We start from the raw sequence: 14,577 nt of genomic DNA, 5'->3' as shown, positions 1-14,577 counted from the left end.
TTAGGCCATTTTTATAAAAGACACGGTCTCACTATGGAGTTCTGACTAGCCTGGAACTCACCATGTCAGTCTGTCTAGCTTCATACAGAAACCTGCCTGCCTCTGCCTCCTGAGTGCTGGGGTTAAAGAATTTGCTTCCAACACACCCAGCTTTAGAGCTAAGAAGTTTTACATAATAGATTTATATTCCTGATGATCTCCTTTTTCAGGTAAACTGTTAGTCAATCTCAGACTTAATTACTGCTAGACAGACAGACAGACAGACAGACAGACAGACACACACACACACACACACACACACACACACACACACACAGCAGACTACATGGTTGTGGCCCTCTTGGCTTCAGACTTCTGTGATTTCCTCATCAAACAGCTCTGCAGGACTGAAGGTATGTACATATGTTTAGAAGCACGAGAGCTTAGGTGTAAAAAGTATCTAATCCTATCCAAAGAAATGGAGTGACTGCTTAGGAACAAAACAAAATTTCAATCATAAAGACTGTAAAAATGTCTTAGGAAGAAAAATTAAGAAGATGAAGGTTGATGAGGTGTGACACAATGGAGCTACAGTTAGTAGGCAGACTAGTACAGGTACTGTATGTGACTGATACGTCATACTGACCCAAGCCTGGATACGTCTGCCCGAGAAACTTTATGGATATATTAGAAAAGACACCGGAATAAGAAAGGAGGGAAAGAAAGGAAGAATGATGAAGAAAAAGAATTAAAGGGACACACACAAACAATAAAAAGTATTTCCTGCTCTAAGAAGTACAGCTAAACCAATTTTATATGATAAAATTTAAAACAAATAATTAACAATAATCACAAAATACTTCTGACTGTAGTCTGAATTTACCTCATAGGCCTTTTTTATGAAACTTTATTTTATGAAAACTATATTTTATGAAACTTTAAGGCATATTCCAGGTTTTTTCTTTTTTAAAACATTTATTATAATTTATTCAGATTACATCCTGACTGTTATCCCCTTGCTTGTATCTTCCTGTTCCTACCCTCCCTCTCTCCTTCAGCCCTATTCCCCTCCCGTAGATCTCTGACTGAAGGGGACCTCTGCCCCCATAGCTTATCTGGTCTCATGCAGAGAGCCTGCCTCCCCTTCCTCCCTACCAAGGGGAAGTAATCAAATAGGGGACACCAGAGTTTGTGTCAGAGGCAGTCCCTGCCTCCTATGCTTCCTTTCTTTACTTTTAAAGTGGAGATGATAAAGTCACTGAGGGATTGCATGAGATAAAGCAATGCTGCTGTTGTCTATTCAATGGACAGTAGCTCTTTTATTTTAAGTAGACTTACAAGAGGCACAGAAATGGCACAGTAGTTAAGAGCACTTGCTCTTTGCTTTTTTCACTCCCAGCATACACATGGCAGTGAATAATCACCTCCAGTTCCAGGGTACCTGACACTGCTTCTGGCCTCCAGAGGCAGTGCGGGCAGGTTAAACATCTGTACACATAAAATAAAATAAATTCTTTACATGGATTTACATTATGGATTATTAATCAACTCTGCAAGCAAGTAACTGCTAATAAGTACAAATAAAATTTGAGTAATGTTTATAACACATGAACATTTAGCTATAACCTAAATATGCAATATTGTTAGCATTGTTCACAGCAGTGACAGATTCAGAAACAAATTAAATGTAAGATGACAGCAGACTGACAAAAACAGAGTATCCAATAGTGAAATAAAACAAGAGCCAATAGAAGGCTGGAGAGATGGCTCAGAGGTTAAGAGCAGTAGCTGCTCTTTCAAAGGTCCTGAATTTAATTTCCATCAACCACATGGCAGCTCACAACCATCTATGAGATCTAGTGCCCTCTTGTGGTATGCAGGTGTATGTGCAGGCACAACATTGTATATATCATAAACAAACAAACGTTAAAAAAAAAAAGAACCATCAAAAATTATAAAAGTACTGGTATATTTGAGGGAAAAAATCAGGTTATAAAGTATATGTACATTAGATGAGTATTGTGGCCCATGTACGTAATTGGAAAGTAGGAGCAGGAGGACCATGAAATTATATTGAGCTACACAGTGAATTTTAGGCCAGCCTCATCTAAACAAGACCCTGTCTCAACAAAAAAAAAAAAAAAAAAAAAAAAAAAAAAAGACCCTATTCATAAATGTACACATATAAACACACATAAATGATACATTAAAATATATATGTATATGTGTGAGTTTGTCTGTGTGTATATACATGTACATGTATATATTACAAACATCACATCATTTTTAGTGGTATCTGTAGAAGCCAGAATAATGTATGGCTTTAATTCTCTGCTTTGGAAGAACTGGGATCTACACTCCCAATATTTTCTACAATTAATATCTTGATTTTGTAACAAAAAGTATGGAAATAAGGCAACTGCTTTCCATGCCATTAAAATTAGATCACCACTCTAGGTTTTTAAAACAAAGGGTTTAATTTTGTTTTCAGTAGATTTTATGTAGACTGTTTACAGTAAAAACCTTCAGCATAGGGTTGATGATAATAGTCACTTCAACTGCTCATCTCAACCCAAAACATTGAAGAAAATGTTAAATGTACTTTGGTGATCAACAAAGACTACGAGCTTAAGCTTAAATTAATTTCAATTCCAACTGTTATTTTCTTGTATTAAGTGATTTATAAAGCCTCTATCAGCTTCAGTTTCCTGATTTCTAAAGTAGAGTAACAGTAACATCACGCAACTCTTGTGAGAACATAAGTATGTACATAGAGCCCGTTAGGGACCTGCAATGTGCCAGGCACGAAAACCTGTGCAAATTGGCAAAGTGAGATAGCAGCTAATAAAGGGTTTTAGAACCACAGTAAGCACACTGCCAACTGCAGTACATTCTTTAACATTTGCTCAGCTGCCAAAGAACCCTCAAGGCCCAGGGCAGGCCTTGAATTACCATCACTCCTTTGGTCAGTTCAAGATCCCAGGCTTCCCACTCTTCTGCTCTAAGGCCTGGGTGCAGGCTACAGAACGCTGTCAGCCTCCGCCAAACTCTACTCACTACGGAGCAGCAGCCTGTACTTCTGTCCACCCTCCGGAACCCACCTGCTGTGAAGGCTATTATAAGTCTCAAGCTGGGACTTCGCGATGGCCTTGAGATTTCCTAGCAAAATGTAACACTGGGATATAATTCTAATTTCTGGTTCCAGTGACTGTAACAATCATCAGGTTATGTGGAGCCAGGTGTAGTGGAAATGCATGTAACCCTGGCACGAAGGAAGCTGAGAAAGGAGAATCGTGAGTTCAAGGCCAGCCTGGACTACATATATAGCAAGATTCTGGTTTTGTTTGTTGTTTTGGAAAAGATTGACCACAAAGTCTTCAAACACAACGAAGCTGCTTTCTGTTAGTCACTAATGTGAATAGGATACAAGTATATGTAATATTTAGTAGCACTGAAACCTTAGTCCAACTAAATCAAAACCCAAACTTCCCATTTTAAAATACAACTACTGGAAGAAAGCCTGGTTTTCCTATTATCCTAAGGAAACTGTTATTTTCCAAGAGTATTTCTTGGACACTGATGATTCCAAACCAGATATTTATAGTCTGGCAAGCACCTTTACATTTACCAGCTGCCAACTTCTGCTCAGAACTACTTTATAAATTGGGCAATTCTGTCCTAAAAAGCAATCTATCTACTACAGCTGGGAAAACACACTTCTCACTTTCTTTCATACACAGTTTCTTTATTAAGATTAAGAACTTGGTTCTTCAAATGAGGCTTAACATATTTTCATTCTGAGAATTAGACTAGCTATGATAGCTACCATACAACATAAGTTCCATAAAAGATTATCTAAAGATTAGAAAACCGAGACACCACATGGTAGAGACCATCTACGCACATACACTAAGTAATGTCAGGAGCTGTGAAGAGCTCAGAGCAAACAAACTCCCTAGAAGTCACTCACTTCACATTAAAATCTCATTATTATTTTGTAATTTACTCCAATATACAACCTGCTTTAATATGTCAGTAAAGCTGACATTCCATGTGGATAACCCACATATGTCTACAGTTAATCCTGATGGAGGAGACAAGCACCCCAGGATGCAAACACAAAAGTGTATCACAAAGAACCTACAAGTATGACTAGAGGATGCTTCCATCTTAAGGGGGAAATCTGGGTAGTAGAAAAGTATAAAATGCTAATACACTACTCATGGGTCTGTCACTGACAATAGAAGAAGAGACAATGGAGCAACGAAGCACGACTGAGGAGCCACCAGCCTACGATGTTCACACACAGGCATTTGGAATGATGACAGCACAGGATAACTAAAGACAGTCACTAACTATACTCTCATTTTCATCCACAAAAAAACTGCATGGTATTCCAGAGGTTTTGCAGTTTCTTGCCTTGTGTTCCTATAAAACATTCAAACAAAATATAATGGTCATTAGTACCTTAAAAAAAAAAACTTTTAAAAAAGACCTTAATACCGGGCTTTCCCAGGATTATCAACAAAGGAGCTTATAAAGAGGGGTTGCTTTCAAAGACTACTTGCTGGAATCTGCTGAAAGTGATCAAATTGATGCGATTCAAAAATATGCTCCCCCCACCACCTGCCGCCTATGGATCAGAAGACTTAGCTCTTAGTTACTGCTTCAGTGCCTGCCTTCCAGTTCCTGCCATGATGATAGTGGACTAAACCCCTGAAACTGGACCATCTAAGAAGGTATTCTGTGTTCCTTAGTGGTTCCTGTAGAGTCAAATGCTTGTTGTCTGTGATAACATCACTTACCAAAGCACAGACTCCTTTGCTGCTTGGAATTCACTCAGAAGTGAAGTCAACCAGTTCTGACTCATGAACAAACTCTGATGTGCAATGAGATTGCCAGCACTCTAGCTTCCTGGTCTCCCAGAAGACATCTATTAAGATGCAATCTCAGGGGAACACAAGGCACACTTTGATTTTGTTTCATGTTTTCTAGTTCCTCGGGATTACTTCAAGGAAGCTCTATCCTTAATCATTGTTCTGTGAATTAACTTCTACAGGCAATAGGTCAGATACGGTTTTTGGAAAAAACAAAAGCTACAGGGTTTCTCTGTGTAGCCCTGGCCATCCTGGACTCGCTTCGTAGACCAGGCTGGCTTCCAACTCATCAAGATCTGCCTGCCTCTGCCTCCTAAGTGCTGGGAGATTAAAGGCCACCACTACCCAGCTCTTGTATTCTTATATATAAAAGTTCTCTTTTCAGTTTTCTCTTAGGAGAAGCTGGAGTCAAAGAGTAGGCAGTAAAGCTGTTAAAGCTGGGTGTTAAAGCTAGAAACTCAGAGATGATCTCCAATGCGCGCGTGCACGCACACGCACACGCACACGCACACACACAGTTTCACACTGTAGCTTAAGCTGGCCTGAAACTCACTATGTACTCCAGACTGGTCTCAAACTCACAGCAATCCTCCTGCTTCAGTCTCCTGAATGCTGGGATTAGACATGCACTACCTACCCAACAGTCTTTTTCTTGTAAGAGCCAGCTACACTGCTTTTCTGGCATAGTGCTAGTTTCAAAGCTTAAGGGCAGACTGTTCTTAAATTTCAGTTGTGACATGACAAACATATGTAAGTAATTTTTATTTGTAATGTGAGAGCACGTTTAATCAGGGTACAAAATTTGTTTTTGTGATTTAAAAGAAAAGCTATCATTAAAATCTACAGGGGCTGGAGAGATGGACCAGTGGTTAGGAGTACTTGCTGCTCTTGAAGGTCTTGAACTCGATTCCTAGCACCCATACGGTGGCTCAAAACCATCTGTAACTTCAGTTCCAGAGAATTCAAAAGCCTCTTCAGGCCTCCAAAGGTACCAAGCACACATATAATGCACGTAACATACACAGAAGCAAAAACTCACACACAAAATAAAACTGAATCAATCATTTAAACACATACTAAACTCTATCTTTTGCACTGGGCAACAAGCTTCTCCTCATCCCTCCCAGCTTGCTATTTCTAAATTAGCATTTCCTTTTCCAACTAAAGCCTCACTTCACTCACTGTTTTCTTAACCATTACTGCTCCACTGTGGCTTCCGGTTCATACCCAAGTAGCCTTCTTAGACTGTCCTTTCCCATAGTGTACACCTCAAGTAGGACCTCCAAGTACAAGCACCAGGAACACGCCTATCATAGCATCAGTGTCACTGTAATAAGATACCAGACACACAATTCCTAGCGAAGAAGTGCACCACCTGTCTACACAATTAACAACTAATACACATTCAGATGCTTGCTGAAATGTCAAGCAAGAAAATGGATCATAAGGCCAGGAAGAGCAACAGATAAACCACAGTCACTTAAAGTTTTTAAAATTAGAAATATCACCCCCCACCCCCGCCCAAATTGCAGGTTTTAATGTGCTCCCCAAAGTTCACTTAATCCAAAACAGCACTGATAGAGGTAGGGCCTTTAAGAGTTGTAAGGGAAGTTAGGCATGGTGGCGCACGCCTTTAATCCCAGCCCTCGGGAGGCAGAGGCAGGAGGATCTCTGTGAGTTCGAGGCCAGCCTGGTCTACAAAAGCGAGTCCAGGACAGCCAGAACGGTTATACAGAGAAACCCTGTCTCAAAAAAACCTTAAAAAAAAAAAAAAAGTCTAAGGGTACTGTCTTCATGAATGGATTTATGCCATTATTTTAGAGGATTATATTAAGCTATGGCTATATTAGGTTCATGATCAAACAAACAAGCAAGCAAGCAAACAAAACCTATTCCCTTTAATCCTAGCACAGGCAGGTGGATGTCTTTGAGCTCAAGGCCAGCTTGATTTACAGTGAGTTCCAGGACAGCCAGGGCTAACAGAGAAACCTTGTCTCAAAAAAAAAACCAAAGAAGAAAAAAAAGACAAAGAAATCCACCCCCCCCACCCCTGCTCTTTTGCTAAAGGATGACACAGCAAGAAGGCCTTCAGTGGATACATGTGTGCCACCTGATCCTTGTCTTCTCAGCCTTCAGAACTACAAGAAACAAATCTGCTCTTTGTAAATCACCCAACATCAAGTATTCCAGTAGAGTAGCACAAAATAACTGGAACAAAAATAATAAGCAATTTTATAATTAAACGTCAGTGGTAACAACTTACTTACCAGACCCTTTGCCATAGGCATAGAATATAAAGTATTTTACTATGAGCATCATCAATGGAGCTTTAAAGCTACGTATCTAAGGGCTGGAGAGAGGGCTCAATAGTTAAGAGCACTCACTCCTCTTCCACTGGTGGCTCACAACTGCCTGTAACTTCATTTACAGGGGACTCAGTGCCTTTTTTTCTGCATCTAAGCATGCACATGGTACACAAATATATGTACAAGCAAGACACACAAAATAAAAATAAATATTAAATAAACCATATATTTAATAGGCATATAGAATTGACACAACTGAGATGGGGGAAACCCAGGAGCAAAGAAAATTGACCGTGTAACAGTGTCAGAGATTTACTTGCTGTTTGGGAACAACTCAATCTATGCACGATTAGGCACGCCACAGAGAATCAAACTAAATGTTTCAACTGCGTGATAAAGTTTTATCAAATGAAGTGTGGAAATTGAGTTGATTTATTAAAACGTATCTTGACACGAGTAGCTGGTCACACTTATTCTGATTCTCAACAGAAGAAGGGGAACACACTCGGAACTTTTCAACAAAGAATCTAAAGCCATTCTCCCAATGGCACTTGGCCATTACAGTTTGATGCCTGAAACAAAGCAGGCCCCACCTAGGACATGCTGGAGTATGATGTCCGTGCCCTTTAGGAATTTTATTCTTATGTTGGCTTCTTCTCATTTGTAGCAGCTATCAGCTGGCACAGCATCCCAGCCATAAGCTCGAAGCAATTCACATGCATCTCTAAGCAACAGCTGTGTAAGCTTTATAGTATGTCTAAAAATATAGTTTAAAACATTAAATGGGTTTCATCTAACATTCAGAAATATGACTGAACAAAATACAGTCAACTCAATTCATGCTAGCAGAGTCATTTAGCAGAAGGCAACATTCAAAATGATGAGTAATCCAATTCATAAAAAGTAAAAATGTTTACAGGCTGTACTTTATTTCAGAAGTGTCCTCTTTTCCTGAGGATATGAAATACCTGTAACTGTAAGGTTTTGGGGGTTTCGTTTTGTTTTTAGAGTCCCTGGTGCTGAGGACTGACCTAAGGCCCCTTGCAAGCATGGTTGCTTACTACTGAGCTTCACACCAGCTCAAACATGCTTTTTGTGTTTTCTTTCTACTGGAGAAGTTATCTTTTTATGTAAAAGTTTAGAATGTAGAGTTCCTGACTATCTTAATTTCATGCCCGCACACAACTTCTGTTGTTGAAGGACTCCTCTGAAGCTCATTTGTCTTTCCTTGGCTGACCTCATTAGCCACACAGAGCTGAAAAGGCTGATATCCTTTAATACTCTGTCCTTTAGATCTTACTGCTACTGAGATTGACAGCTGTGCCAAGCACAATGTACAGCTCATTAAAACCCAATGTTCAGATGCCCCGCCCACCCACCCGCCCAAGAGATGGCGAACAGCTCGCCAGGCACACTCACACGAGTGACTCTTCCATCAGCAGGACCTGGCACTTGCTCAGCAATGAGGCTCAGGTTGAGTTTGGCCTTCTTTGGTTGCTAAAGCAAAATGGTCCTGAAACACACAAAGCTCCTTACAGGACTGGGAAGGCCACACACACAGCTGTTAAGGCAGCAGCAACGCTTACAAGGCGTGTACGTAAATGTATCACTAGCTTCAAAACATGCATGTCCCTTTGCTTAACTATAGTCAAACAACACTCAAATTATGTAATGAAAATAAAAAAAAATTATGAATATAAAACTTCTACACTAAGGTAACTATATTGTGAATATACGTAGGAGAGGGTTCATGTTTCACTCAGCAATGCTCTATGGGCCTAATTTTCAGTGTTGTAATGCCCTGAGACAGACAGAAAATCAACGCATCTACTTTTTAAAGCAGCTAAACACATAGTTCAGTTGGTGTAGTGTTTGCCAAGCAGTCTCAGTCCCGGTCTTCAATCCCCTGAGCATGGAGGATACCGCATACACTTGTAACTAGATGCGCAGGAGAGGAAGACAGAAACATTGTTAAGTTCAAGGTCATCCTCAGCTACACAGAGTTTGAGACCAGCCTGAGTACAAGAGAGCTTGACCACCAAAAAGGACTCACTGATGAATGTATTGTGATTCTACGTGAATACATCAATTTCTCTGTAATAATCTCACAGCATTCCTAAAGATGTAAAATGTTTCAAAAACAACCAATTAAGAGACTCTAACAAAGAATACACACCAATAACAATGAGAACAGAATCTACTCAGCACAAATACAGTCACTTAAAAAAAGCTTGTGTGTGTGTGTGTGTGTGTGTGTGTGTGTGTCTGTGTGTGTGTGTGTGACAGCTCTAGCCAGAGATAGTGGCTCACGCCAGAAATTCCAACACTTGGGACCCTAAGGCAGGACTACTGTAAGTTCAAAGCTTTCAGAGACAGAGAGACAGACACAGAGAGACGGACAGAGAGAGAGAGAAACAGAGACAGAGTGCACACTTTTAATCTCAGAACTCAAAGGAGAATCTCTGTGAGTTCCAACCTAGCCAGTTATACATAGTGAGACTCTGTCTCAAAGAAGAAAACAGAAAGGACAGACATATAAGGCACAAGCCTGGGGAGGCAGAGGCAGGCAGATCTCTGTTAGTTCAAGGACAATCTACACAGGGAATTCCAGGACCTCCAAAGCTAAAGTAGAGACCCTGTCTCAATAAAGACCAAGAATCACGAAATAGAAAGGTTAAAAGGTTAAAATTTAAAAACAAACAAACAAAACCAAAGGAAAGCCAAAGAAACAAAAAGGAAGGAAATAAGAGACAAGAGAAGAAATCTAGACCAAAGAAACAAGTGAGAAGGCTAATTAAAAAGAAAAAAAAAAGCTGCTTTTTGGATAACAGTAATAACATAGATAAAATTTCATTAAGACTTTGAAGATAAGACCAAAAAGAAGGGAAGTAACTTAGTGTATTAACTAAACACTACATGATTTTGTTTTTCAATCAAGATTTATTTTATACATAAGTGTTCTGCCTGCATGTATGTGTATGTACCATGTGTATGCAATATCTGCAGAAGTCAGAAGAGGGATGCCAGATCCCCTTGAACTGGAGTTACAGATGGTAGATGCTGGGAACTGAACCAGGGTCCTCTGGAAGCCATCTCTCCAACAACCAGTTATTTTGGAATCTAGAAGTAATGCCAACATTGAGTAAATTCTAAAAAAAGAAAAGAAAATAGAACAAAATTCTAAAATAGTGATGTTCCCTTCCACAAAACCCAAACCTAACTCCACAGTAAAACCTTTCTTTCTTTCTTATTTTTTTTGAGACAAGGTTTCTATGTGTAGCCTTGGCTGTCCTAGACTCATTTTGTAGATCAGGTTGGCCTCGAACTCACAGCAATCCACTTGCTTCTACCTCCCAAGTAGAAAATGAATTAAAAAGGAAGGAGGAAAAAGAAAACAGAAAGGTGGAGAGGGAACTGAGAGCTATACCCTGATCTGTTAAGTAAAGCAAGAGCCTGGGTCTGGGTATGAGTTTTTGAAAGCTCAAAGCCTACCCCCAGTGACATACTTCCTCCAAGGCCACACCTACTCCAAGAAAGTCACAATTCCCAGTGCTTCCAGCCTTTTCAAATAGTGCCACTCCCGGGTAACTAAGCATTCAAATATATGACCTATAGAGGGCATTCTTATTCAAAGTATTAAGTCCATTCTTTTTGCTGTGGTTTCCTCCCTTTTGTTGTTGTTTTTTTAGACCAGGTCTTACTATAAAGCCCAGGCAGACCTCGAACTTACAGCAATACTCTTGCCTAAACCTCCATAGATGCTAGGATTACAGGAATATGGCACCACACTGCATTTTTGTTTTTTTGTTTTTTGTTTTTCTGTAACTAGAAATGCCAGTGGCTTTCTCAGTAACAAGATTAAATGATCAAAGATTAAACTGTAAAATGAAGACAATACAAAAAGAAGTAAGTAGGTGGGAAAATGCATGCTAGACACTATGAAAGAGGCATGTGAGTGACTTAGAGTAACAAAGTTTAAACTGTACAAATGTTGATCTAAAACAATGGAACATATTATAAAATAACAAACTGAAAAAAACATTATCCTTTTATTCAGCTATATGTCACCCCCCCCCAAATATTTTCAAATAGTAAACAGCCAAGATTTAAAAATAGATCTAATTTAGGTTAAGCTCCAAGAGAAAAGATTACAAGATAGCTCAAAGCATACTTTGGTCAACAATTAGACGTTAAATAATGTTGTGAAGGGCTAAACAGTTTACACACAATAGGAATTATGTCAGGCAGTACAGCTGATTCTCACAGGGCTTGAGAGAAACCTACACAACTAGAGAACAGAAGGACTCGAGTTACTTGTTAATCTCTGAAATACATTATCTCAAGGGGGTATGGTGGGGAGCTTATAAATACTATAACCTAGTACTTAAAACACATTCCAAAGTTAAGTTTAAAACAGATCTAAGTGTTGAGCTGGTTCACACAGTCACTTAATAGTACTGTATCACAAGGGCCACAAACTATGCCAACGAAGCAGGAAAGGTCTTATAATCTAATTTTAAACAGACTGAACTCCAACTATCTTGCTTTTAAATTCTATTGCAAAACGGGTAATTATTTTAGCTCTCAGCTAAGAAATGCCTTTGCAATTATCCTTGAGAACTCTCAACAGTGGTGGTTACCTATACAAACATGCACATTATCAATCTAATCAGTTTTCCACCAAGGATGGGAAAGAGGGGGTTCACAAGAGATGCTACAGGGAGTCATGGCTGCTAGTGAAAATGAACAGTTTTCTACAGGTGTGAGCCCTGTGGCAGCAAAAATAAAGAGGGAGAAGGAGGAGGGGCAGGAGAGACTAACACAACGAAGCACAAAGCTGTCACTAATCTCTACTGAAAACCAAAGCTGATTTACAGAGAGGCCCTTCTGAAATGTGGCGTATTATACCTTGTGCTATTTTTAAAGTTACAAAATCAAAAGCAAGTAAATAGATGTATTCATGAAATCGTTAAGACTAATCACAATTACCTAGGAATAAATACCTTCCCTTGAAATAAAATAATTACTATTTAAAATATGCTCTATTACATGATGACAAAGTTTCCTGTGAAAAGGTCATGAATGACAAGAAATAGAATCAAGCGCTCTACTTCCACCATTAATTATTCACCACAAACAGCTAGTCGAATGATTACTTAGCACTGAGCCAGTAGCTTCTCAACCACTGTTTCGTTTAATTCTAGCAACAACCAGATGAATTAAGTATTGTTATCCTCATTTGCAGATGAAGAAACAGAAGCCTAGAGGTTAAAGTGCTTGTCTGGACTAAGGACTCCGATTTGAGCATCTGGGGCCAAGAATCTCTCTGTGAGAGCATCTAGTCTTTTAAAAATGGCTCCAACTTCAACAACCCACCAAAAACCTCATTCTCATTAGTTTAACAAGTAGGAAAATAACAACTGGATTTTCAATTGCTGAACAAAGCGCGCACACACACACACACACACACACACACACACACACACACACACACACACACACACACACACACACATACACACACACACAAAGTCAATGCCCTGGCTTCAACACCACCTCTGAAAACAAAACTGGATAATTCACAAAAGATTTAGGGAGAGGTAGTAAAATTATGAAAAACACTGAAGCTCACCGGTAAGCAAGGAATGCAAGTTAAGACAAGTTATCCTTTTCTACTGTGGGAGGAGAACAGCAATGTGAGAGTGGGGAAAGGCAACCAACCTCTTGCTGATACAAGTGAAACAAGCTTTCTACAGAGCTGTTCCTACACAACCATCAGGAGTCTTGGAAATGCAAGCATTCCTTGACTCAGCAGATTACAACTCTGTAGGTTTCACTTCAAGTGCATTATGCAGAATTTAAGATGCTAAACAGAACTCCTTACAATGATAGGAAATTCCAACAAGGGACTGGCTAAGCACATTTTTAGGTTAAATCTTATGTAACTACCAGATAGTCGAACACGGGTGTGTGTGTGGGGGTGGGGGGCGGGGTGGGGCGTGGGACGGACGGACATGGACGACATAACTTAAAATGAGATTTATCTATATGGTAGTGGTATTGAGAATAGAAAGACACATAACGCACTTTAGAAAAAAAGACCACTAAGAAGGGAATATTTGATTCAATTAATTGACTTCTTTTTACAAAACATGGTGTACTACACACAACTAGTTTACACAACTGGAAGCCAAATCTGAAACGTGAAATTAGGGAAATGTGAAAGCTACACATCTGAGTGCCTCCTTACGGCACTATCTTAGAGATAAGAAAAACAGCTCACCCTACTCTTACAATGCACTCAAAACAACACTTCTGGGCAGAGGAGCACTTACATATTAGCATGGCCCAATGTTCAATGGCCAGCACCCTGGGCGAGAACTCCACTTCTGACATAACATTCTCCAGCAGACACCAACCGGGTGTCCTACAGGCACCTCAGATGACAATTTGCAATTCCGAAGAATTTCACATGCTCAGCTTGTAAAGTCTATGCCAATATTCCAAATTATAAAGGCCCCTGAAACATGAAACACTCTAGAGCCCAACCATTTTGGATCCAGGACATTTAATCTGTATGTTACTGTATATTACATCTACATATGAAATTGAGGAGAGGGACGTGGAGTGTAGCTCAGTGGCAGAGCACTTACTTAGTATGCTCAAGAAAGACCCTGTGTTCAAATTCTAGCACCAAAAAGGGGATGGGGGTGGGGCAGACAATTGAAGAGACAAGCTAGTTAAGATGTTTGAAAAGCAAAACTGACTACCAACCAGAATTTCAAAGTAAATGTCATTATCTTGGGAGGGGATAGCTCCCAACTTCAACATAAGCAATGCAAATTTACGGTTAGTAAGTTTCTATAGTCAGACATTGGAAAACTGAGCCCACCTACACATTAAAGTTTGAAGATTCCCAATCTGTGTCAAACAGACAACTGAGTCCAGCTACAGTCCGGCACCCTACAATTCTGAAGTCTATCGGCTCACTGATTGCTGCAGTATCACCTTTAAAAAGCGAGTTTATACTAAAAAATGACACTCAAATGACCAAACCAACACAGGCAACTTTTTGTTATATGTTCTTTAACCCAAACCTTCCAGTACATTAAATAACTCTTTGGGGCTCACAATGTATCATCTAGATACCACAAAAGACCAAAAAGGCCAAACCTAAAAGGGTTTGGGTTTATCATAGGACCTTGGCTCAGGATCTTAAGTTATCTGACACACAGTAAACGGCATACAGCCACCCACATTAAAAGTTCAGCTATACAGAACATTCAAATAGAGCTTCACTCAGACAACCCAAAGGCTTTTAGCCATAATGCTAAGTTTACAATAAGCTGCAGCTAGTTTAGTCTCTTCTCTAACTAAACTCAGAGTAATTAGTATCATCACAACTGGTCATATGT

The 14,577-nt window shown here is 39.6% G+C and overlaps 1 protein-coding gene across 13 annotated transcripts in view; it reads right to left on the bottom strand.

Moving 5' to 3' along the window:
• ENAH (ENAH actin regulator) overlaps positions 1-14,577 on the bottom strand; it is a 108,673-nt gene that overhangs the window by 67,526 nt on the left and 26,570 nt on the right. The window contains exon 1 of one of the 13 annotated variants that reach the window (XM_084791341.1): positions 8,582-8,650. The exons of the other annotated variants lie outside the window; for them this stretch is intronic. Coding sequence (XP_084647467.1) covers positions 8,582-8,598 — 17 coding nt within the window. The 5' untranslated portion in view covers positions 8,599-8,650. Of the gene's footprint in view, positions 1-8,581; positions 8,651-14,577 lie in introns of those variants that run through there. 13 annotated transcript variants of the gene reach the window in all.

This window comes from Acomys minous (genome assembly GCF_964271855.1).
Source record: "Acomys minous genome assembly, chromosome: 1".
Taxonomy (NCBI): Eukaryota; Metazoa; Chordata; class Mammalia; order Rodentia; family Muridae; genus Acomys; species Acomys minous.
The sequence above is the reverse complement of the archived record's forward strand: the minus strand, read 5'-3'. Positions and strand labels throughout refer to the sequence as shown.